Source organism: Acanthaster planci, linkage group LG02, assembly GCF_054643075.1.
Source record: "Acanthaster planci isolate LZ-2023a linkage group LG02, COTS_SCS, whole genome shotgun sequence".
In the NCBI taxonomy this organism is placed as follows: Eukaryota; Metazoa; Echinodermata; class Asteroidea; order Valvatida; family Acanthasteridae; genus Acanthaster; species Acanthaster planci.
In genome coordinates, this window is record NC_141778.1 from 5,796,228 (window position 1) to 5,819,738 (window position 23,511).

At 42.7% G+C, this 23,511-nt stretch overlaps 1 protein-coding gene across 2 annotated transcripts; it reads left to right on the forward strand.

The window, feature by feature from the left end:
• Positions 1–1,869: 1,869 nt before the first annotated feature.
• Positions 1,870–22,705, forward strand: stt3a (STT3 oligosaccharyltransferase complex catalytic subunit A). 2 transcript variants are annotated; one of them, XR_015424402.1, is made up of 16 exons: positions 1,870–1,986; positions 4,179–4,325; positions 5,459–5,641; positions 6,688–6,833; positions 7,350–7,547; positions 8,790–8,981; positions 10,238–10,394; positions 11,156–11,308; positions 12,044–12,126; positions 13,424–13,588; positions 14,076–14,264; positions 14,387–14,503; positions 15,324–15,426; positions 17,172–17,360; positions 19,127–22,395; positions 22,500–22,705. XR_015424402.1 is itself a non-coding variant. In XM_022247867.2 (15 exons), the coding sequence occupies exons 2-15, from the start codon at positions 4,217–4,219 to the stop codon at positions 19,270–19,272; spliced, it is 2,130 nt and encodes a 709-aa protein (XP_022103559.1). In that variant the 5' UTR covers positions 1,870–1,986; positions 4,179–4,216; the 3' UTR covers positions 19,273–22,705. The 2 variants fall into 2 exon arrangements, 1 of the variants encoding a protein (XP_022103559.1); XM_022247867.2 differs by having other exon boundaries at positions 19,127–22,705.
• Positions 22,706–23,511: the final 806 nt, after the last annotated feature.

The window sequence follows — 23,511 nt, forward strand, 5'->3', positions numbered from 1 at the left end:
CGTCTTGTCCGTACTCCTCTGTGGATCCGAAACGTGGCCACTGTCTGCCTCTGATGCCCACCGCTCATGGCTGCGCCGAGAACCAAAGTATATTCCGAAAAGTACGGTATATAATTCTATAGGCATCCGCTGGTGGGACAACACATCCCCAACGAAGTGGTTCGACAACAATCTCTGCAGCCGTCTAATTTCCATCTCTTGGCAGAGCGGAGACTTCATCAATGACTCGGCCACATCTTTCAGTAGCCACTTAACCATCCAACGTGGCTCATCTTTGAGTCTGAGCTCAGTACAGCATTGCTGAAGACAAGGTAGAAGGACGTGGCTGAAGCAGACCTGATGCAGCTCGAATTGTCCCTACAGCAGGCCCATACCATAGGCCTTGGCCGATCAGGTTGGAGACAAGTCAATGCAGCAAATTAAAAAATACAAATTCTGGACACAAGTTGGATTTAAAAATTGGCTGTGGTGAAGGCTGGTTTCCTCTTAACTCTGCACAGCGAAGGAGTGGGGTATAATACAGACTGCCCTTATGATTTTATAGCTAATATGGTGGAATGCGTGTGGCTCAGTCCATTTAAAATCAATACAATGTGGAATACGAACGAAACAATGTAGGATTTTGCTGACTTTGAATAGATCCTGAAGTTGCATCAAGGATGAAAACAGACTTCACTACAAAGACATGCCACACTGCAGTATTTTAGGTCTGCTTGCGACTGTTTAGAAGGCAAAAGCTGTCTAAGCGTTTTTGTTTAATTGACGTAATGTTGCATAAGGGTTGTGAGGCCAGATTTGCATAGGAAGGTGGGCGAAAGTGCTGACAAATGCAGTCAAAATGGAGATGATTTCGATCTGAATTGACTTTGGTTCTGCGAAATGCAACTGAACTGGCCCCACCTTGCATATCAGATACTTGACCAAGTACAAGTGGCTTCTTCGTTAGCCTTTACTCAAGAGACCAAAGTGTAGGCTGAACACCGTTACGGTAGTAGAGTAGCAGAATTTGAACTTTACCACTTCCGATCAGGGCCGCTTTTTGTGGGGTTAACCCTAAAAGAGCCCACCCATCAACACATTTTTCCTGAAAGTGTTGCAGTGCAATATTATAACAAGTTGAGCCTTAACATGTTTAGAGTAACTCTTTGTTGTCATTTTGTCACCCATTTTGTTAAAATTGGACAAACCGTTCTCACACAGCCTGTAGTTTTCTAGTGAGACGGGTGAGCCTAAAAAACCTATGATCTTTTTCCGGCCGACACACTCCATGCACCCACCATGCTGTCTGGCACGTGTACATGTGTGGCCTCAAACTTCAAATGACAATAAAAAAAAATTGAGTCGAAACTTCATTTTTATTGATTATCGGTGTGTTGGAATGCATGCCAAAAAATGTATGTTTTTGTAACAAGTCTGAACTGGAAGTCTTACAGTGACTGAAAAATAGGTTAAAAGGCATGTCATATATAGGCCTACATGCATACTGTTTTCAGCTGCTGTGTCGGGCAGTTCCTACGGCCTACAAAACCTTTGGGGCCTTCGAGTCGAACGTACGAAACTAAGTAATACCTAACGAAAAAAATCTGAATAGCGTTTGCCCTCTAGTGCGCGCGTCTTACGGCTTAAGTTCATATTGTCCGCAGTCTCCTAGCTCCGACTTGTTCGGCACCCTCATAATCGTCGACCACAAGGAGTGCTTGTGAACGGAATACGGAGTACACGTACTGTACATGTACAGTGTACGTAGTGTTTCGTGGTGTGGTGCGCTCCCTACGTACAGTACATGTGCAGTACGTGTACTGTACAGTACCCAATCTACGAACGTGTTATCTGATCAACGCCCTCTGTTGTTTTGTCGAGAAACTATTTTTCGTTGGTAGTCATTATAAAAAAGTTGTGCGTTTATTACTGCGGTGCTGGGGCCGGATACCCGCGATGGTTCTCTTCGGACGTGTCCACGTTTACACGTCGAATCTCATCCAACAGGTGAAGTCAAAATATGTAAAATTAAACCACTGTTTGTGTAATTAGCCCATTAATGACATAAGGATTGTAATTCACTCGGTGACAGGGCTCTAAGAGTGATGCTTTTCTATTTATTATCTGGAGTCTTGTTTGTTGGATCTAGAATCTTTTCCCAAAGCTGGTGTCGCGTGTCGGTAGGCATGGTACTTGGTAGGATATCCCCAGAACTGAGGGTCCGACGTCCGCCCCGCTCCCACGAACATGACGAAACCCTCAGAAAATGAGCCTTTTTCGCCATAGGCTCTGCATGGCGTTTAACATGAACAGGCATTTTATTCCAGTTGCGTACTCATAGAAATGCTGCTCCATTTCCCCAAGAGTTCTGTGTAAGATAGCTTACATGTACATATCTTTGTACCGAATACCAAGAAAAAAAACGGGCCAAAACCATGCCTTTTTCCATAACAAGGTGCAAATAATATTTTCTGATCAGTGCCTGAGAGTCATGCAGTTCACATGTCTACTTGCGAAGACGAGCCGTAACCAAATGGTTGATGCGCCACCCATGAAACTACCTGACGGCTGTTGTTTTTGACACATTCATACTCATGGTGTTCATGCATACACCTGGCTCAACTACGAGTACGAGTGTTACAAAGTCGCTGATAAACAGTAGTTGGGATGACCATCTTTAACACTGCATGATTCCCAGACCAAAAAGATCCTGTGGTTAGCATCAGTCAATCAAGTGATCGGGAGTTAATCGCTGTAGTAAATGAATGGCAAAATCGAAACCAAAATTTTATGGCAAAAACAAACTGGAAATCGCCCATATTAATACATCAATGATCTAATGGGTTGATTGAGCCATATATACAAACAGGGTTCATACAGTGTAGAAGGCATTTTCACAGAGTCTCCACTTTCTGGATGGACCATTGTGGGGCCAAGGATACGGAGGTAGTCCAGTAGACTGGCCCCCAGTCTGGGGCTAGGTTTAGCACAGTATCATCATGAGCTACCCCCAGCCTGTGCGGTCGGATGTCAGACCCCACAGTTCTGGGGTAATCATGAGGATGTTCAGAAAGTTCTTGACATGACACTATTCATTGTCTCATGACAAGTTGTGAGAGCTGTGATGGCCATGGTCCAGTATGTCCATTGCTGTTGTCATGGTGTTACTGGCAGGCCTACATGTATTCCTTCCGAAAACCTGTGACAGCCCACAAATTTAAACCTGTACTGTAGCCTCAGGTTTGGAGCTGCACGCCTCAAATGTGTGCACAAAGCATGACATCACTGATCAGCATGCTTCAATGTCTAGTGCCATGACTACCTTGCAGTAGGGGTATACAGCACAATTCTGCAACTATCCAGAAACTCAGAGAAGTCCCTTTATTTAGGGTTAAAATCAGTCCCCTGAAAGCAAATGTTTCCCAAAACTGGGACTTTTTTCAAGTGAGCTTGGGGATCTTACTGGTGGTCTAGGGGTCCTTTTAATGCCACATGTAATTGAATTCAGCAGAAGAAAACAGGCTGCCATTAACAGTGTCCCTGTTTACTTCCAGGACTTACAAGGAGGAGTCTCCAATGGGACGTAAAACAGACTGCACCAAAATGATTCTTCTGAATTTCTTTTCTTTTTATACAGTGAATTGAGTGACATGATACAAAATGCATAAAAAACAACCTAAATAACCTTATATATGAACAGAAAGTATGGGAAAATTTTTTATCGTATTTAGGTTTTTGAATTTTTAATCCAAGCCATTTGAAAAAAACCCACTCCCCTTATATGGAGACATTTTCTCTTTTAGGGAATTGATTTCGTATGCAAATAAACGGGACTTCTCTGAGTTGAAGGACAGTCTCTGGGTTCTGATATGCCTCCTGCTGCCTGACTACACTGACTAGTGGCAGGACACCATCTTGGAATAATCTGTTTTGTGGAGTGTGGTTCTTACATTTTATACATGGAATTTTTTTTAAGAGTACCTGGCCCGAACAATGGAACCAGGTTTTGATATCGATGGGCAGGTGCCCAGGTACCCGCCCTGGGCCTAATGTGGGTATCCCACAATGACTCATCGTGAGAAACAGGAGTTGTTGCACTTTTTAAAGCAGCAATTGTCAGAATAATTTAGCAATGCGTCAGTTCATTTACCCAGCGCGAACTGGCATTCATCTGTACATATATGTGTTAATTTTTTCAGTTTGTAGCGGGTTGGTGTCGGCATCCTCATAGTCCAACATGAAGTCCACTGCATCCTACAAGGTGCCCTCGTGGCTGGGGCGTATGTCCATTGAGAAGCAGGAAACGTTACTCAAGCTGTGTATCCTGACTTTCTGCATGGTCCTGTGTAAGTTTAACCCCTTCACGTTGGGATTCTTTTGACCGCGACTGCTGGGCTGCTGTATGCCAAGTATACAAAGCCTTGTCCAGCAGCAGGCCCACATTGAAACCGCAGCTGCATGATGAATAGAATGTACACTGTATGTGTGGTATGCACTAATCCTCACACAAAGCCGTGGCTGTCAATATCTCCCGGAGGGGTTAATGAACCCTTACAGTGGGTCCTCGGATGTAAAGAGGATGGCGCTATCCATTCAGTGACGCTTCCTCTCTGGTGAGCAGTCATGGCCAGTTGTGCCAGTAAGGGTTTGAAAGACTGTATGACCAATTGTTGGTAATATCTGTTGGATCTGATTGGGGGTGTGTGTAGAAGATTACTTTTCAAATCCTCTTGTCAGCAAGACTATGCTTTAGTGCCTAGATATGATGGCACTCATCAATTATGTATTGGTCCCGGGGTACTACACATAGGTCCTCATTTCTCACCTGTCTTTCATGCATAACAGTAAAATGAAAGAGTGAGGTGGACAGTGGATGCTGTACATTTTCCAGAGAGCTGTACTAAATTTATAATCTTAAACATTTTGGAGCTTTCAGAATGCGCGTAGCCAATGCAGAGTCAGTCTCCTCATCCAGCAGTTTTCTAATGTCGTGAATATTTGGCAAGTCTGTTCAGTAGTATAGACAAAGCACTGAAATTTTTTTTTGTGCTGAATCAAGACTACCAGTAGGTGCATAAGCTCATGCTGCTGTGTATTGCTTCTGTAATTCATTGGACATTACAAGTTCAAACCGGAATCGATATAGTATGTACCTGTACAATAGGTTTAGTGATCATCGGATACTGGTAGCAGATGCCAAGTTCATTTTTGCCAAGGAATACAAAAGGCACAGTGTATGCTTCTAATGGTGCAGCATCAAGAAAGGAGTCAGAATTTTGCCGTAATCATCAGCAGAGATAAGGGGAAGATAAGTTTCATCTGAACAATGCGAAGATGTTCGTTTAAGTCTTACGTGCATATGTCCATGCGTTACGTCAGTGCTTGCAGTCAACATGGGTCCATTCAGCAAGAGCTGTTCCTGTAGTTTGCATACTCATTACTGTGTGCACTACTCACCACCGTCGTTCCTTCGTTGCAGCCTTCTCGACCCGTCTCTTCTCCGTGTTACGCTTTGAGAGTGTTATCCACGAGTTTGATCCATACTTCAACTACCGGACCACCAGGTACTTGGCTGAGGAGGGCTTCTATCGCTTTCATAACTGGTTTGATGACCGGGCCTGGTACCCTCTCGGCCGTATCATTGGAGGGACCATCTACCCAGGTATGTCGCTGGTATTGTGAATTGACATTTAGCTTGGGGTTATGGAGCTGAATCGCATGTTTTTGTGAATAATTTTTCTGCTTTAATTTCAAGAATTCCTGTATTTCTTTTATTACTAGGGAGAGGTTAGAACCATACCGGTATCTTTGAAATGAAACTTAAAAAAATTGTACTGTAAAAAAAAATCCTTGTCATCTTTCCCTACTTCATCTTGCCAAGTAACCATAGACACTTTATCCTACTTTCGGTTATTTAGGTTTTTCATCAAAGCAAAAGTGAAAAAATCATGTGCAAGTGGGGTGTATGCAGCGTTAACCTTAACTCATTACTCAAGTGTCTCATCTCTTCTATGCTTGTCATGTAAAATGTGCCCAAAGATGGAATTGGTCTGTTTTTGTACCATGATGGAACATTCAAATTCATTAGGAATGTTTTAAAATTCAAAATGTTTCAAAATTCTGTAGGACCTTTTGAGAAAGCTTTAATATTGTCGGGAAGATGTAGCATAGGCTGTGCTAAATGTGGCATATGAAAGTTATGTATTATTGAATTCCTACACAGTGGAAGCTTGTAGAGGATTCAATACATAAAGTTCCTGGTAAAAATGCCGAATGAGTTGCAGTTTAGCGAACAAAGCTCTTTTCACAAACAATTTCCATTTGATCGGTCAAAATGTCAAATGAGTGACATCTTTAATGTCAACTCCCTGTTTACCTTTTCCCCAGGTTTGCGATGTTGCCAAATGTTGCTTGTATTGTGTGTTTGGCCTCTGTGATCCCAGCTGTATCGTGTTTTGGGTGTTGTGGCTCCTGACTAGGGCCTCTTAAACACAAATATCGACAAATGGGAAGAGCTACTAATGTAGGACTGGATAGCTTAGTTGGTACAGCACCGGAACAATTTTCCAGAGGTCGCAGGTTTAAATCTCGCTGGAGTCTGTGTCTTTGTTCATCTTTATATAGTCAATATGTAACGCCTAATCAGCTTTCCTGATAATGGACCATAATTCCTTTGTTTTTTTAATCTCTGTCCTTTTTCCTGAGCAGGTCTGATGATAACCTCTGCCATCATCTACCATGTCATGAACTTCCTCCATCTCTCCATCGATGTCCGGAATGTTTGTGTCTTCTTGGCTCCTCTCTTCTCCTCACTGACTACCCTGGTCACCTATCACTTAGCCAAGCAGCTCAAGGTAACCGTGGATACAAAAATCCAGTCAGGCCCACGTATGTACCCCCGTTGCTTGTGCTCTACAAATGAGAAGTACGCAGGCTTTTGGTGGTGTTAAGCATTTTGTGTTGGAGCGTTGCTACTTGCGTTAGAGTTCTGTTCGATTGCCAACTGTTTGGGCAGACAGTGTTTGCAGAAATATCAATCATGACATGAAATGTGAAGTGGTGAAAGCAGCTTATGTACATGAGTGGGGTCTGCCATTCTGTCTTGGCGTCACATTTCAGCATCTTCCCAACCCCAGCTAACCCCCCAGTTGAACAGAAGACCTATTGTAGGATTCTGTCAGGTTTTGTCAGAGGCAGCAGGCTCATTTATGTTGTGCTAGATTCTCATGAATTCACATGGGCACTGGTAGCTTGGGTTCGATTGACCAAAGTTTTTTTTTTCAAATTCTGACCACAATGTTTTTCTTTCAAATTTTGGCTGCGATGTCACTCATTTACAATGGATGGAATTCCTGTCATATTTTTTGTAGGATACTGGAGCCGGCCTGGTGGCAGCTGCCATGATCTCTATTGTGCCGGGCTACATCTCTCGATCGGTCGCTGGTTCCTATGACAACGAGGGTATTGCCATCTTCTGCATGCTGCTGACCTACACTCTGTGGATCAAATCGGTCAAGACTGGCTCCATGTTCTGGGCTGCCCTATGCGCCCTGGCTTACTTCTACATGGTGAGTTCCCCCCCAACCCTTTCTTCTCACCTACCACGGGTATTGAATTTTGACCAGTCCGAATCCTTCGAAATCCATCACTGTTTAATTTGTAGTGTTTTGATGGATGCAGGACTGTGTAGTCCAACTCTTATTGGGCTTGGCATCCAAATTTAATAAGTACAACTGACATGTCATCGGGTTACTTCACAGAGTTGGATTTGGGGATAATCAAAGGTCATTCTTACTGTTTTTTTTATCACTCCAATTAGCTATGTTTATTGCATTTTGGATTTTGTTTTCGAGTGAATGTGAATCCTCTTCTATTTGGGATGTAATTTACTTTACCGTTACATGTACACGTACTAGAACACTGTTAAAAAGCACTCTGGATGTGTCATATGAAAATTGCCATGTGGGTTGGGTTAATCAAGCATTCTTCAAGATGTTATTGGTTCTGGCTAGCCCTTGCACATGAGTGGTTTGCATATAGTGCCCTGTCCGCTGCAAATCGTGGCATGTCCGTAAACATTCCGGAATAAATTTGTTGCGCGTACTGGCGTGCTCTACGTCAAACGTGCATATACTTGCGCTGTGAGTTGGTACCAAAAGGACCGTCAATTTCATTTACAGACACGCCCTCTTTTGTTCAGCTTGGAGCGAATAGACCGATTGGGTGATCAGAATTAGAAGCTGGTGCTGCGGTGGCCCCATGCTCGTTTACAGGTGGTCTACAGGTGCCCCTTTCTTTGGCAAGGTTTTGGACTTGCCTAAATGCACGTGGGCATTGATTTTAAAAATACAGTAAAACACACATAAGAAGAGCATTGTTAATGCAAAGTCACGTTTATAACAAGAATAGTTTAGGTACCAAGTCTTTGTTTTTCTTTGCTTCTATGACTGATAATACAAAGTAACTATTATAACAAGGTAATTTGTAAAGTCCAAAGGACCGTGTTCCACTGTAATTGAGTGTGATACCACCACAGTAATAGCGTCTCCTGGGACGATTCTGTCTGCACTGAACAGAAGCACCCCCTCATCGGTTGAAAAGAGCTATGTTGGTAGGGTGTGCTCACTTTGTTGGTAGCAACGCCACAGTAACTCATGTGTTTTCATAGTTGTTTGTGAACCAGCGGAATACAGTTCCCACCATATGAACTGGGCATGTACGTTTCACTCCAACTCCCACTCCAATGTAAAGTGTGTCCGAGGCATGCTCATCGCTAGGGTACATGTACGTGTATGTACTGTGCATTGCAGGTATCGTCATGGGGAGGCTACGTGTTCTTGATCAACCTGATCCCAATGCACGTCTTGGCCTTGATGTTGACGGGTCGGTTCAGCCATCGCATCTATGTCGTCTACAACACCGTCTACTGCCTGGGTACGATCCTGTCCATGCAGATATCTTTTGTTGGCTTCCAACCTGTCCAGTCCAGTGAACACATGGCGGTAAGTGTGACAGTTGAAAAATAGTTACAAATATCATACCTGCCAAACTGTTCCAATTCAGTCAGAATTAGCGGCAATTCAGTCAGAATTAGCGGCATGTTTTAAGTTTTCAGACAGCAAAATCTAACATTCCGATCTCGGCATGAAAAGCAGAAAAAAAAAAGTCCCAGCAAAAGAGGGCGCTGTTTGCAGAAAAAAAAGAGTACTGTTTTCCATGTCAAAATGGCCTTTGTAATAGCTTCTCTCGCGCTGCTGCCTGACTTGCTATGGACTCCCCAAAATGAGGAGTAGGAATTCTTACTTGTCACTGTTGCCAAGTATCATTTTAGCGAGATAATGATACTGTCGAAGAGTGTTCTTTCCAAACAGTAATAATACAGAGTGTGTACATTTTCAAAAGGCTTTATTGCTTGGCTCTGACTACATCTGTATTTGTCCCACTACCGTCAAGTAGCAAGCTATCAGACTTGACATTGCTCAACTTTGGCGAGGCTTTTATACAGTAGCCACCAAAAATGGAACTCAGATTACTACACCTGATGGTTACTGCGTAATGTCTTCCTGTGCTAATAGAGGGTGGTTTCTAAGAATGTGCCCAGGCAGGATCGATAAGGGTCAAGCAGTACTGAATGCTGCATAAAATAAGGGCTCAGTCATTAAAGGTGTTTATAGACTGTGAGCAATTTAATTTGTGAAACTGTTCGATGACGTGTCAAGTTAAGACAGTGTGCATGCTGACTCAAGTATTACACTTCCTATATATAATCAGACATATCTGAGTACAATCGTGGAAAACCCCACTTTATCCGCCTTGAGCGGAAGTACCCCCTTCATCAATCGAAACGAGCGAGGTTGGTGGGTTCATTTTGTTGGTGACGTGGCCGCAATTCATGCATATCATAGTCGTTTGTGAAGCAGTGAGGTGTAGTTCCCACCAAAGGAGCCTGCATTGCTAGGAAAATTGCACCCTCTCTTGGTCAAGCTCGGGGGGCTCATTACCCTGAGTGAACAAGGTACAGCAGGTTTTAGATTTTGATGTCAGGGATAGGCACAGGTGAGTTCCAACTTTGTAGATATAGAGCCATACAAAGGTTGCCCATACTTGCTGTCAATTACACTGTACAGACGTGTTCACAGACCACTTTCATTATGAGTACCAGTACTTTCTGCGACATCATGTGCTTGCAGCTAGACATGTGGGAAACGTTAGCACTCACTCCTAATTATCTCCTTTTTTTGTTAACCTTCTCCATCAGGCCTTGGGTGTGTTTGGCCTGTGCCAGATCTACACCTTTGTGGAGTATGTACGTTCTCGCCTCAGCCAGCACTACTTTGATGTCTTGTTCCGTAGTGTGGTACTCCTTGTGGGCGTGACTGTAGGGGCAGTGGGAGCTGTCCTCTTGGCAACTGGCAGTATCCTTGAACAGAAGCAGTGCATATTGTTGTGAATGTTAAATCCTGAGTGTCTTGGCATGGCTCAGACATACCTTGACCCGTAACGATCCTTAGTCCGCCGAAGTCCTCCCGGTGGTTTTGGAGGATGGAGGCTGTGCAGCAGAAATGTGTGGCTGATATGAAACAATACATTGTGTTGAGGTCTTGGGATGGAAATTTCGTTGCTTATGCTGAGTCATACCTGAATTTAAGCCTAGAGTACACTTGCATTTATCCTCACTGGTCCATGATGTCATTCACAGTTCCTCATCTCTCAACGTCATGGCAGGAAGGAGCCAATCTGGTATTCCAACAGCACATGCCCAAAATGAAGCGCGTTTAAGTCATTTTGGCAACAGCAGTACTCTTGTGCCAAGTCTGCCCTATCCCTCTGGCCATACACTGTCTTGCATGCACGCTTTGTTCACTTCTCAAATGACCTTGGCGTTTTGTAATACTGGACTGGCTCGATTTTGGCGGAGGATTTGGAAGGATTGTAGGCAGGGGTCACCCCTCCAGGGAACACATTGAAGAAACAACTGAAGGATTCAGTAGGATTGACGTTATATCTGCATTTAGTTCTTACTTGGAGGCATGTCGAGGATTTGGAAGGACAGGGGATGGACCTATCCGAAAAGGGGAAACAGTTTCGTGTTTGAAATTAACTCTGAACAATACACTTGCACCCAAAAAAAATCGTTATCGATCATGTAACTTTTCCTGAGCCGTGTACCTCACAGAGATCTCACCGTGGACCGGTCGTTTCTACTCCCTGCTGGACCCCTCCTATGCCAAGAACAACATCCCCATCATTGCCTCTGTCTCAGAGCATCAGCCCACCACCTGGAGCTCCTTCTACTTTGATCTGCAGATGCATGTCTTCATGTTTCCCGGTATGTCCTTGTAGAGCTAATTGTAGCACCTGAAATAATCCAGTTAATCGTTGTCTTCCAAATCAAGATTTAGCTGACCTCACTTTACGCAAATCGAGGCACATCGGTACTGTGCAGTCTAGAAGGTGCCTTGTGATGGGGAAAGCTGTGTACCAGTTATTCTTGAGAAAAAAACCCTCTCAAAGGCCCTTTATTTGGTACGATGCCTAAATCAAGGTCTGAAGTACATGTAGATGTGTATTCATAGCATGCTCTTGACTTGAGCTCAAGACTGTGCAACAAGTGTTGCGTTGCCACTTTCTACTTGCATGGAATTTGCAGTGTCTGATCAGAAATCCGCTCTTGCACACTGAGAAAAGATTTCTGCACCATTATTGCACGTACACGGGTAGCCAAGCATACCCCTCATGAATTAGACGATATCTAGGGAGTTCATTTTTGTTTATATTACTACATTTTGTTGTCTCAGGCCCTCTAGTAACAAGAACACATTGATCTCTAGGCCTTCAATATTTTTTTCACATCCAACGTACTTGAAATATCTCAGATGTTGGATTGAAAGTAATTAAAGCATCTTGTGGCTGTTGCTGCATTCATCTCTTTGTAAAAGTCTGTGAGTAAATCTTTTATGCAGCAAGAACAGTGCCGAGAGTGAATCACGTTGAATTTGGTTGTCTTGCCTGTGTCGCTGCCATGCTGAAAGACACTATATTATCATTTTTGTCCTGTTTTTAGTGGGCATGTATTACTGCTTTACGAAGCTGACGGATGCCAACATTTTCATCATCTTGTATGGAATCACCAGCCTCTACTTCTCGGTAAAAACCCTGAGCAATGTTGTAGAACCCTTCCATTACTGAGCTATGTGCCTCAATTCTCTAATTTCTTTGAGCACAAATGTGACCCACTCTCTGAAAAATGAGTCTTAATTGCCAGAGCCACTTTTGAGTTTTCATTTGTATTGGAAAGAGCATATTGAGTTTTTTGTTGTGATGCATCACTCCGTTTGGCAGCCTGCATGTCCTGATGAAAGGGGATACTCCATGGTGAAAAATGCTGTGGGTTCCTATTGATTTACACTTTGCAAAATTTTCTAAAGGACTTTTTACTCCAAAGTGGACTTATATTCACAGAGTGGGCCACAAATGTGCTCCCTTTCCTAAGGTTCACATTCACTGGACCTGATTGATAGGTCAGTCGTCCTGCAGTCAATTATTGTAGTGGAATGAATTGCTCATCTTTTCAGTGCTACCAAGCGGGAAAGTTGTTGGTACTTCGTCAGTTAAGTTTAAATGTTTACCGCCATCAGGTCACTGACAAAACAATGGCTGGTACATACATGGGATGAGGAAGGGCCCATTAAAAAGATGCATTCTTGATAAAGTCCTTTTAGTCCAAATCAGTCCAATCAGACCTGTGTGTGCGTGTACTGTGGCAAATCAAGTGGAAGGAATTTTTGACTGTTTGTGACTATTACAGCAAAAGGCGGGCTACTTATTTCTTAATAATGTACATTGCATGCAACATTGGTTTTTTTTGGTTGTGAAACTGAACTCTTTAAGTACAACACCTCAAAGTGAATTTTTATCAGTATGCAATTTTTTTTCTCATAAATGAATAGCCATCTGATATCAAGCAAAGAAGTGTCACATTTTCTCTTGAATTATTTCAGAAACAAAGAGCAGATGCTAATTTTGAGCCAAAACTTAAGCTAATCTTGGTCATTTATTGAGTTTGAAATGACAGTACAAGACTTCAGCTAAATTACCAGCCTGTATTGTTTATGTAGATTTTGTTCTCAATTTTTATACGCCCCATTTGTTAAAAGATTTGGAGCTTGTGTCATTGATCGTCATGTCTTACAAAGTGGCTCAAACACTCCATACCAATGACTTGGTAAAATATGCAGTATGTGCATTGCCAGGAAAGTCATGGTGGATGCTAACTGGTGCACTCCAGGAAAGGTGGAGGAATCATTCACCTCAGCTGTTGGTTCATGATGAGTTATCCTTCCCGAGTAGTTTTCATGCATCTCATTACTTTGGGTAACAAACCCCTGGCCTGTCACCGAAATGCCGGGAATCACTCACATCCTATTCTGTGGTACCATTTCAGGGTGTGATGGTGCGTTTGATGCTGGTGCTGGCCCCCGTCATGTGCATCTTGTCAGGCATCGGCGTCTCCTCCGTCCTGACTACCTACGTCCGCAATCTGGACATCAACAAACCAGAGAAGAAATCCAAGAAGGCGGAAGCCTCCAACTACCCGATTAAGAATGAGGTCAGTGTAGAGACGATGACAAGGTTACCATCAGCTGACAGGCAGAACCAATTACTGCATGTTGGCAGACATGGATTTCAAGTACAAAAAAGCATGCAGCAGTCACACTGCAAACTTTGCTCCCTCTGACAAATTTCTTCAAGTTGCCGTAATAATGCTAAGGTTACGTCCTCTGTATTTTTCAGGCCAGGTTTGAGGTCTCAGTTCAAATATTTTGACCAGTTGACTCCAAAGGATGTGTTAACCCCATCACAAGTTTTTTTGTAGTTTCTTAGGAAGTGCTTACATGTACATAAACACGTACGCGTGTACACTCTAGCATCGCATATTCATCGCAGGTAACGGGTTAAACTGTCAAATTCCTCTTTCATTTTGCACATACACAAAAATGATTGTTGCAATTCCAAATGTCTTTTGATGTACATTACTAATGGACCTTTTAGTGGTCTAATGGTATGGCTATGTAACACGTGTTGTCCCATGACAGGTTGCCTCTGGCGTGGTGCTTCTCGTAACCATATTCCTCATCACCTACACCTTCCATTGCACCTGGGTCACTTCGGAGGCGTATTCCTCCCCTTCCATTGTCCTGTCGGCCCGAGCTGGCGATGGCAGCAGGATCATCTTTGACGATTTCCGTGAGGCGTACTACTGGCTGCGACACAACACCGAAGAGGTAATCATCATCCTGAACTGAAAACAGACAAACTTTGATTTGTGATGTCGCCAAGTACAGTGTGCTGTTAATTTACAAAGGGTGAGCACATTTCATCTCTTGCAAATGTCAATTTATTGCAGGATGCCAAAGTGATGTCATGGTGGGATTACGGCTACCAGATAACAGCCATGGCTAACAGGACCATCCTGGTGGATAACAACACGTGGAATAACACTCATATATCCCGGGTGGGACAGGTAAGCAACATATCATGGTTTCAGTTATTTGCTGTACATTGATACTCCACTGCCACAGTTTTGTCTTGGAACTAGGCAGCACTAAGTTCATGGAGCTGTTTACCACGCATCAAGTATTGAAAGAGAGAAACAGTCAGATAGCACGTTTAATGATTGCCGCTAGTGCATCATGGGAAATCCAGTGCTTCGCGATGTTGGACTGATAGGGTTAGAGCCAAATCGCTTAGTCGGCGCTGAAAGCACCAATTGAGGGCAATTGTTGGCAAAGCTGTAAAATCTAGCCATGGTCTGCTTGGGTATTCTTTCCAGAATAATTCAAAGTACGTCCAAAAAATCCTTCAAATTCAACACTGGCTTTGCATTCCGTAAGCTCTTTGGTTGGTCCTTCCATGATGCCAGATAGCATCTCCGTAGGAAAGAAGAGTGAACTCACCCACCGTGTAGCCTCGTGTGTTGCACCCACCTGGTCCGCCTAACCATTTTGTGTGTGTGAACACACTCTGGCTATTTGTGTACGTACACAGGCTTAGCTGACATGTGAGAACGCCAGGTATGGCTTGACTCACCTGTGGCTGACAGTTGAACACGCCTATCTCGCATTTGTTTTGGTTGGCACACAACGTCCGAGAAGTCCCTGGTCTTCTTTTCTGTTCCTCGTCCATCCCTCAGTGGCTGGCTGCATTAAATACAGCCTCTGAAAAGTTGCCAGTGCTTTCAGTTTCCTTATTGTTCCAAGCTCAAATATCCAACTTGTTGATCTCGTGGCCAGGAAGTTTGACTTCTACAAGTGTTCTGACTTTGCCATGGGGTTATTTTGTAGGCCATGGCATCTACAGAGGACAAAGCGTATGAGATTATGAGGGAGCTTGACGTGAACTACGTGTTGGTCATATTCGGCGGGTTAACTGGCTACTCCTCTGATGGTAAGTTGTACATGTAAGTCCTTGCTGACCACTATCCAACATGTATTTGAGGAAGATTCCACACCATGCTCTCTTGAGGTGGGGGGTGTGCTGTGTTCCCCAGCTCAGTTTTCATTTCTCAGGGACAGCAGAATTCAGTGTTGTAGTTAACCACTTGCTGCCGGGGGACCCAGTTTTGAGGTTTTTTTTTCTTTATACCTAATGCTGGGCTTCCTGAAACCGGACAAAAAGAGCTGGGCCTTGTAACAGAAGACCGTACTCAGAACAAAAGATTGAGCTGCTGGGAATTTCAAATATTTTTTCAGCTGTTAATAGCGGAGGAAATCTGTCATTGTTTTGAATGATTATACCACTGTTTGTGGCATTCAACACAAGCGGATTACCACCAGGGACAAAAGTGCTCCAGTGCTCCAGTGATGAGCGATACAATACTGCTGCATGCTAATCTGACCTCTTTCGAAAAGACGTCAGCAGTGCACTGTGCCGGTTTCGGGAACAAAGAAAATTACACTACACCGCACAATCTGGGCTCTTTTTACAAGGCGGCAGGCCTGGCTGAAATGCTCGGGCATCAATAGATGTTGTCTGTCAGATTAGAGTAGCCACCAGAGAGTAACTTGTGTGGGTTTAAACATCTAGTAAATGAAGTTATGAATTTTAAAGAATTTTGAAAAAAAAAAAAATGACAAATCACCCAGCCAAGCAGAATCAACATGGATAAATGGGCCAGGAACAAAGTGGTTAAGACCATCACCAGACCAGACACAAGTAATATGTGGAACAACAACAAAAGAATGCTTTTGTTGCAGTTCAATTGAATAGCTTTTGACCCATAGCTTGTTGAGTACACACAACAAATTTAGTGTGATAGAATTTCAACAGGTGGAAAGGCTTGCAGTAGCACCATGCGAAGGAATATATCTCTCCTATGAGTATGTGTGGTTCTGAAAAGAACCGGGAGTATACTAAACGTTTCAGACTGCGTGCTCAGTCCGTCGTCAGAAGACTGAAGAGATGCTGAGGATGAGGCCGTCTGGAGGAATGCTGTCAGAATCTCTGAGACAATCTCAGAATTAAGTCTGGAATAGATATAGATATCAGAAAGAATATCTGATATCTATGGGAATATATTTTCTCCACGTGCACGCCGAACACGTCCAAGAACCTGGTTGGAAAACTTATTACCATATGTCTTTCTTGTGCTGATGAGGGTGCGCTTCAGCTCAAGGCAGATAGGGGCAGTCATCGACACCTGAATACAGCAACCATGTTGAGACAAGAAGAGCTTGTTCCATTGAACAGTGCTGCTGTTAGATCCTGTTGTGATTGGCAGGCTGGGACTCTGAGACTTTGTGGCCTTGGGATAGCTGACCTGGTAATTTTTTTTACACTGAGCAGGCTTCTGGCTCTGGCAGCTTTTTTTACGTAGTTGCATGTAGAAGGGTTTCTTGTCGATATTCTGTAGAGGTTAGGGTAAAACAATGCTTCCCAACCCAAACCCCTATTCATGCCCATATTTCGTTAGCAGCTAAAAGAATCAAGCACTACAGAATAGCTGCAGTTTGAGCTATTTTGTACCCTGTCAAGACCAACAGGGTCTAACAGAACTTGTACAGTGTTGAGTATTGATCATTCGCTTCAGCACTGTGCATGTCCAAGATAAATTCCTACCACAGTCTGCATTGATCCAAGGTGTCTGCAGTTTAGTTGCAGTGGCTCATGCCTTATTGTGTGGATTTTTTCAGATATCAACAAGTTCTTGTGGATGGTGCGGATCGGCGGCAGCACAGAAACTGGCCGACACATCAAGGAGACCGATTATTACACACCGCAGGGGGAGTTCCGCGTGGATAGGGAAGGCTCGCCTGTACTGCTCAACTGCCTCATGTACAAAATGTGTTACTATCGATTTGGCAAGGTCTACACAGAATCAGGTAGGATGCTGGGAAGGAGAAGGCTTGCTATGGGCTGTGGAAACTATGGCATTGCTTGGCACCCATGAAGGATTTGAACCCCACACCAGTGCCGTGGCGGTTCCGTGACAAGTCCATCGGAGTTCAAAATCACAGGTCAACAGACTGATTCATAAAGTCCCACTTTGATATTCAGACCAATTGTTCAGCTAATTAAATACCTGTTAAGGGCTGGCCTTGTGGTAGCACGGTGCCACCCTCTCTTACCTTGTTCAGTTGGAGCAACTGGATCAATCTAAAAATTCTGCACTTGCGAGTAACACTCCAACCCAATAGGGCACAGATTGTGCAACAATGACCTGGGTTGATTTTTCATCTCGCAACATTAACCTGATCAGTCTAGTCATAGTCTGGTTCCGTGTCCTCGGGATCAAATGACCGGGCTTAAACAGTCTACCAAAGACGGTGCTCTTTTCATAGTGTGACCAGTGTCACCATTTTGCTCGGCACACATCTGTTAATTTATAAACATTTTAAGTGATATTGGTAGGTTTTCATGTCATTTGGGTTCAATATTTGTAGCATCTAACAGAGCTCACAACTTGCACTTAAGTTTTATGCTGGATAAATTGCCATTATTGAAGTATATAACACATTAAAACCGTAAACAAGCTATTGTAGATATTTGGAGCTGAAATTGCCTGAATTCCAAGGAAATACCAAGGATACTAAGGAGGGGGGACTAGTTACAGCTTTACTCATTTCTTGCCGGTAGGTTTCTCTTTGTGCATAATTGATCATGTAAGAACTTCCAAAACCAGTTCAAACATGAGTTTATGCACCTTGCAGATTCTTCATCCTGATTGGCTGAAAGTAGTCACATGGGAGTGACCAATATGGACCAGTGCATTAAGTTTACATGAAATATGCATGATCTTGTCACTCCTTTGCTGAAGCTTAATCCATTGTATATCATACCACATTCTACTCTGTATTCAACAGAGTTCAACTGGATTAGGTGTTCAAAATTAAGAACTATTTCTGTATGTTATAAACTCATACAGTACCAACCGACATCATTGGTGGAGTTTGATTAGCGACCATTTGTAGACCGTTTGTCGTTTTTTTCCCCCTGGTAACATATGCACAAAATGACCTGAATACCCGGCAGAATCGACCAGTTGTTGACAAATGGTGGCTGAGTGAACTTTGCTATTGTTATCTTCATACATGTACATGTACTCTGCAAGAGGGCGCTGTTTACTCAGGCTTCCAGTCACATGGAGCAAGTTCAGGCAGGAACAGTACTACACTTCGACCAGTAGTCAATTCCTTTTTAACAATCCATATACGCAATTCTGTTAAACTCGAACGGCCCTATAGTCAGTCAATTTTTTAAAATTTCACTGTTGGCTTCGATTCTTGCAGCATACATGGTCATGGAGTCTTGTACAGTTATTTTCATATGCAGGGTACCCTCTGTACTGATAAATGATGTTAGCTATTAATATCAGTGACCACACCCCTGGGCCTCTCCTGAATGGTCGACTGAATAGTTCAAACCATCTATCGTTCGGGTGGTGTTAGTCAGACGATCTGACTGTAGTTAACTGTAGTTCTCGTTTGAACCTCCCCATGGCCGTCCACAGAGCCTCGGTAAAAGTTCCACACCCACTTTGCGAAGGATACTTCGATTAATCTTGTTCTTCTCATTTTACTGCGTAGTCCCTGAACATTCAGAACATTATGTCAATGAATGTTTTCTCTCCCCTTGTTTCTTACTGCAGGCAAGCCAACCGGTTACGACCGTGTCCGCAATGCGGAGATTGGCAACAAAGACTTTGAGTTAGATATATTAGAGGAGGCGTATACCACGGAGCACTGGCTGGTGCGCATCTACAAGGTGAAACCGCTGCAGAACCGTGGTGCCTAAGAGTAGTGGAAATTATTGCCATAACCTCATAGAATTAACAATCTGTTCCTTTTTTTGGCCACATGGTCCTTGGGTCATGGGGGGGAAGTTAAGGGGACCAAGAAATATTTTGTGCAAAGCAGGTAATCCAAAATAATTTTGCTGAAGAATGAGACAGTTAGGTTACATTTAGTCTTATCACCGCTTGGATGGAATACATGTTTGTGATTTTTGCGGGTGAATTTACGCTCACGACTCCAATATCGGTAGATTCATGTATACTGTCTTGTGTGTGGAAGTGGTGCACACTCGAATGTTGTACTGGGCGCAGTATGAACATAAACTGCAGCGGGCCCACACCATTCACACATGCACAGTGTAATCTGTTTGTTTGAAATTTCACGTGAGCAAACATGATGTGAGACAGTAGTGTGTCAAGCTGATATACCACTCAACATTTAGATGAGTTGGCACGGTTTTAATACAAACTTCAAACCCATTATAATTCAAAACGCATTGAGGTCTGTCTTTGTTAAAAGGAGGCAAATTACAGTAGAAATATCGTGGACTTTATCTCCTTGTTCAAAATCATGTTAGTTTTTGATTTAGGGAGTAGTTTAATGCAGAATTGTGTGTTAAACAAAAAAAGGCCCACCTGTAAAGGGCTTTATCAGAAAGCTGTAAATCTTACTAGAATGACCCGTTTAAAAGTACCAGATTGTGCCCAGGAGTTTTTGATCTATTAAATCCAGCAGGGGTTTGTACTGTTATAACAGTGTAATCTCTTTATATTTGCCATCTCATTTTTGTACGCAAACACAAATGCCCATTTCTTACATGTCCAACTGTTCTCACATACATGTAGGCCTACCCAGTTAAATTTTTTTTAATCTGGGGGTAGTTGGGAAGACAGCATTTGGTAAGTGGCAGGGGCAGTGTTTACCGTTGGGATTGTCACAAACTGATAAGGCCACCCTTGCTTTCTTTGCACATGTAGTTAAGAATCGGAGCAGGGGACCTTATGCAATTTTCAGGATTGTGTAGTGTAAAAAGATGGGTCTGTCATGGAGCTGGCAGGAGGCCCTATCTGGTGGCAAACAAGGGTTTGTGTTGACAAAGATTTATTCCCAAAGGAGGAAATCAGACAGGCTGGTGGCCAGATATGAAGGGCACACCAGCAGTATTGTGAAAAGTTTAAGACGGTTTGATTGTAACAGGCAAACATAGTACATTACTTATCAATTTTCCACATTTTGTTTCCATGAGTTGTGGATTTCAACTGGTGAAGGTTCACAGTTAGTTTAGTTCACAAGTCAGTTTAGCATTTCTTTCTTTCCTCTGCAGAAGTACTGAATTTTTTTTTTAAACGATGTAATTGTTTAAGGGAATTGCAAATTACGTTACTTATAAAAACTTACATCTGGTTTTTCCAAATTAAATGTATCCACTGACATTTATGTACATGCAGATCTGTAGTTTTATACAGAATATGGGCAAGCTATAACATGTACTGTTTTCTAACTTGCCAACAACTTGATCACAGCTCCCTGGGCTGTTTTGTCGAACTCCTCATTTCAACCACACCCATGACATACAATGTATGCATCATGTTTTCCTAATGGTTCCTGTTGGTGTATTTCAGCCTTCCATCACTCATCTGAGGGGCAGATGTTCAGGCGGTAGTGTCTTTATGCCGCGTTTCTGACTACAGGTTTCAATTGCAGCATTGGTGTTTTTCAGATGTGATTGTCTGGAGTTTCTACACATGTCAAATGGTGTAGTGGGAATCTTTCAGAGCTGTATTAAATTACTGGAGCGTTAACCTGTCATTCCGGCTCCAAACATGAAAAAAATTGGACACCACCTTGGTGGCAGACATTTTGAAGCCGTGTGTGGAGAACATCATGACATAGAAGACTTAAAGGTTTTCATGGTGAAAGAAACTAGATCTATAGTAAAGATTGCGGTAACACCATGTATTTATCTCTTCTTTGAGTATGTGTGGTTCTGAGAAGAACCGGGGAATAACCCGACGTTTCGAACAGTGTACTCTGTCCGTCTTCAGGCAGTCTCCTGAAGACGGACAGAGTACAATGTTCGAAACGTCGAGTTATTCCCCGGTTCTTCTCAGAACCTTACATACTCAAAAAAGAGATAAATACATGGTGTTACCGCAATCTTTACTATAGATCATGACATAGGATGGAACAGATTCTGAATTATGTACTCTAAAGCCACATACACATATAAGATACCATGCATTTTATCATTAGTATGACAAATGAAACTGCCTCAGCCAAATTTATCTGCAGTGCTCTTGTGTAGCATTTGCATTATTTACATGAAGCAAAACCAAAATGCTCATTTGCTGAATGCATCTAGTTTATTTGCATATCGCATTTTTTATTCATACAGAATACAGATAAAGATTTGCCAGTATAGCTGTACAAAAGTTTGAGTTCACTTTTCCATAGGTTTGTGCCTAAGATGGATGTGTCCAAAAGGTTTCACTTTGCAGAGCGAGGTAACCCTCTAGCAATTATATATAGCTCTATTGGAAAACTACACTGTGTGGTTCAACTTTGGTAGGAATCAGGGTGCAGAACTATTGAGCCACTGGGCAAAAAATATTGCTGAGCAGATATTTGTGGTCAGTGGAAATCTGGCTAGTAGCCCATCATAAGCAACATAAATCATGACATTTGGTTGACAAGCTGTTGCAGCTGAGCCAAGCCTAATGGCTATGGCTGGGAGTAGCACACATGTTTATGAGAACACCTGTAGCTGCCAGTCAGTGGCCCTCATAGGCACAAGTGTTGTTTCCAGCGCTAGCCATAATTTCTAGACGCAGCCTTTCCTGCGCCAAGTAGTTCATAAAGCTGACCGCAGGCCTCATGTTGAGTACTTTACTCCACTCCAACTGTCCTATATCCTTCCAAGTCCAAAGATTTCCAAATTCTACGTAGGATTGAGGAATCTTACAACTAAGCTGCTGTGTACATCACAGTACATGGAGCTTGATGCCCAATGTACATTAAAAAAGAAATAGTAATCAACAGAACATTTCACCATCTATAAACCAGCCTCAAATACAGGTTTCCAGTCCGTTGTACCAAATCAACTATAAACCAGCCTCAAGTACAGGTTTCCAGTCCGTTGTACCAAATCACCAACTATAAACCAGCCTCAAGTACAGGTTTCCAGTCCGTTGTACCAAATCACCAACTATAAACCAGCCTCAAGTATAGGTTTCCAGTCCGTTGTACCTCTTTTACATGACTTTCAGTGAAATGCAGTCCAGAGATAAATCTGTGATGTAATATGTTGGCATTGCTCCACTTGTGTACACTAACCAGTGTAACTTGATCCATCAGCAAGACAATGGGATAAGATTGCTGTGATGTAAAGGGAACTATCTACTATTGAAAAGTGGAATAAATGAAAATCAATGAAACCTTTATTGTCTCTTGGTATTTCATCATGTTTCTTGACCCTTTCAGCCATTGTACAATACCAATTTGGAAGTCAAATTCTGCTTAAATTTTTGTGCCCAGGTAGGTTTTCATAAACATTTCACTATGTACATCAGAACCAGTCCACACATGCTCCATGATGGGGATCTCCACAACTGTTTAAAGTTTGTCACACAGACTTGTCAATATGCTTAAGAGCACATTGTTCCAACCACCTCCATAACGTACTGCGGGACTGGTGTTTTGGGTTTTTTTAATATCTTAACCATGTACTTGTAGTTCAAAGACACACAGGAGTTGAACTTCCGCAATGGAAGGATTATTCTCATAGTGTTGTGTACATGTATATGGTCATAGTAATTCTGGAACCCATGGAGAACCATAGTTACAAACACCACTCTTGACATATCTGCAAAATTTAAAAACCTTTCGAAATAATGCTGTGGTGTGAAGTACATTTGTATTTCTGCATCCTGTTGTGCACTCCGATATGAGTTAGCAGGGTGACGTTTCCAAGTTTTTTGATCAGCAAAGATTTTAGTGCAGAATTCTCTCCAGATTGGGCCACCATACATTACAAGTTCAGGTGTATGTACATTGTTACAAAGGTATGTATTGTGGAAACACGAGCATGAAGTACCCATGTACCTCCTAAAAATGTCCATAAAGAGAGACAGTGCTGTCGATACTGTTGCAAATTCCACATTCATGAGAAGAAAATATAATCTTGCCTGTGACTCATGCCTAATACATCTGCATGTTTATCTGATAAAGCACAGGTTTACTA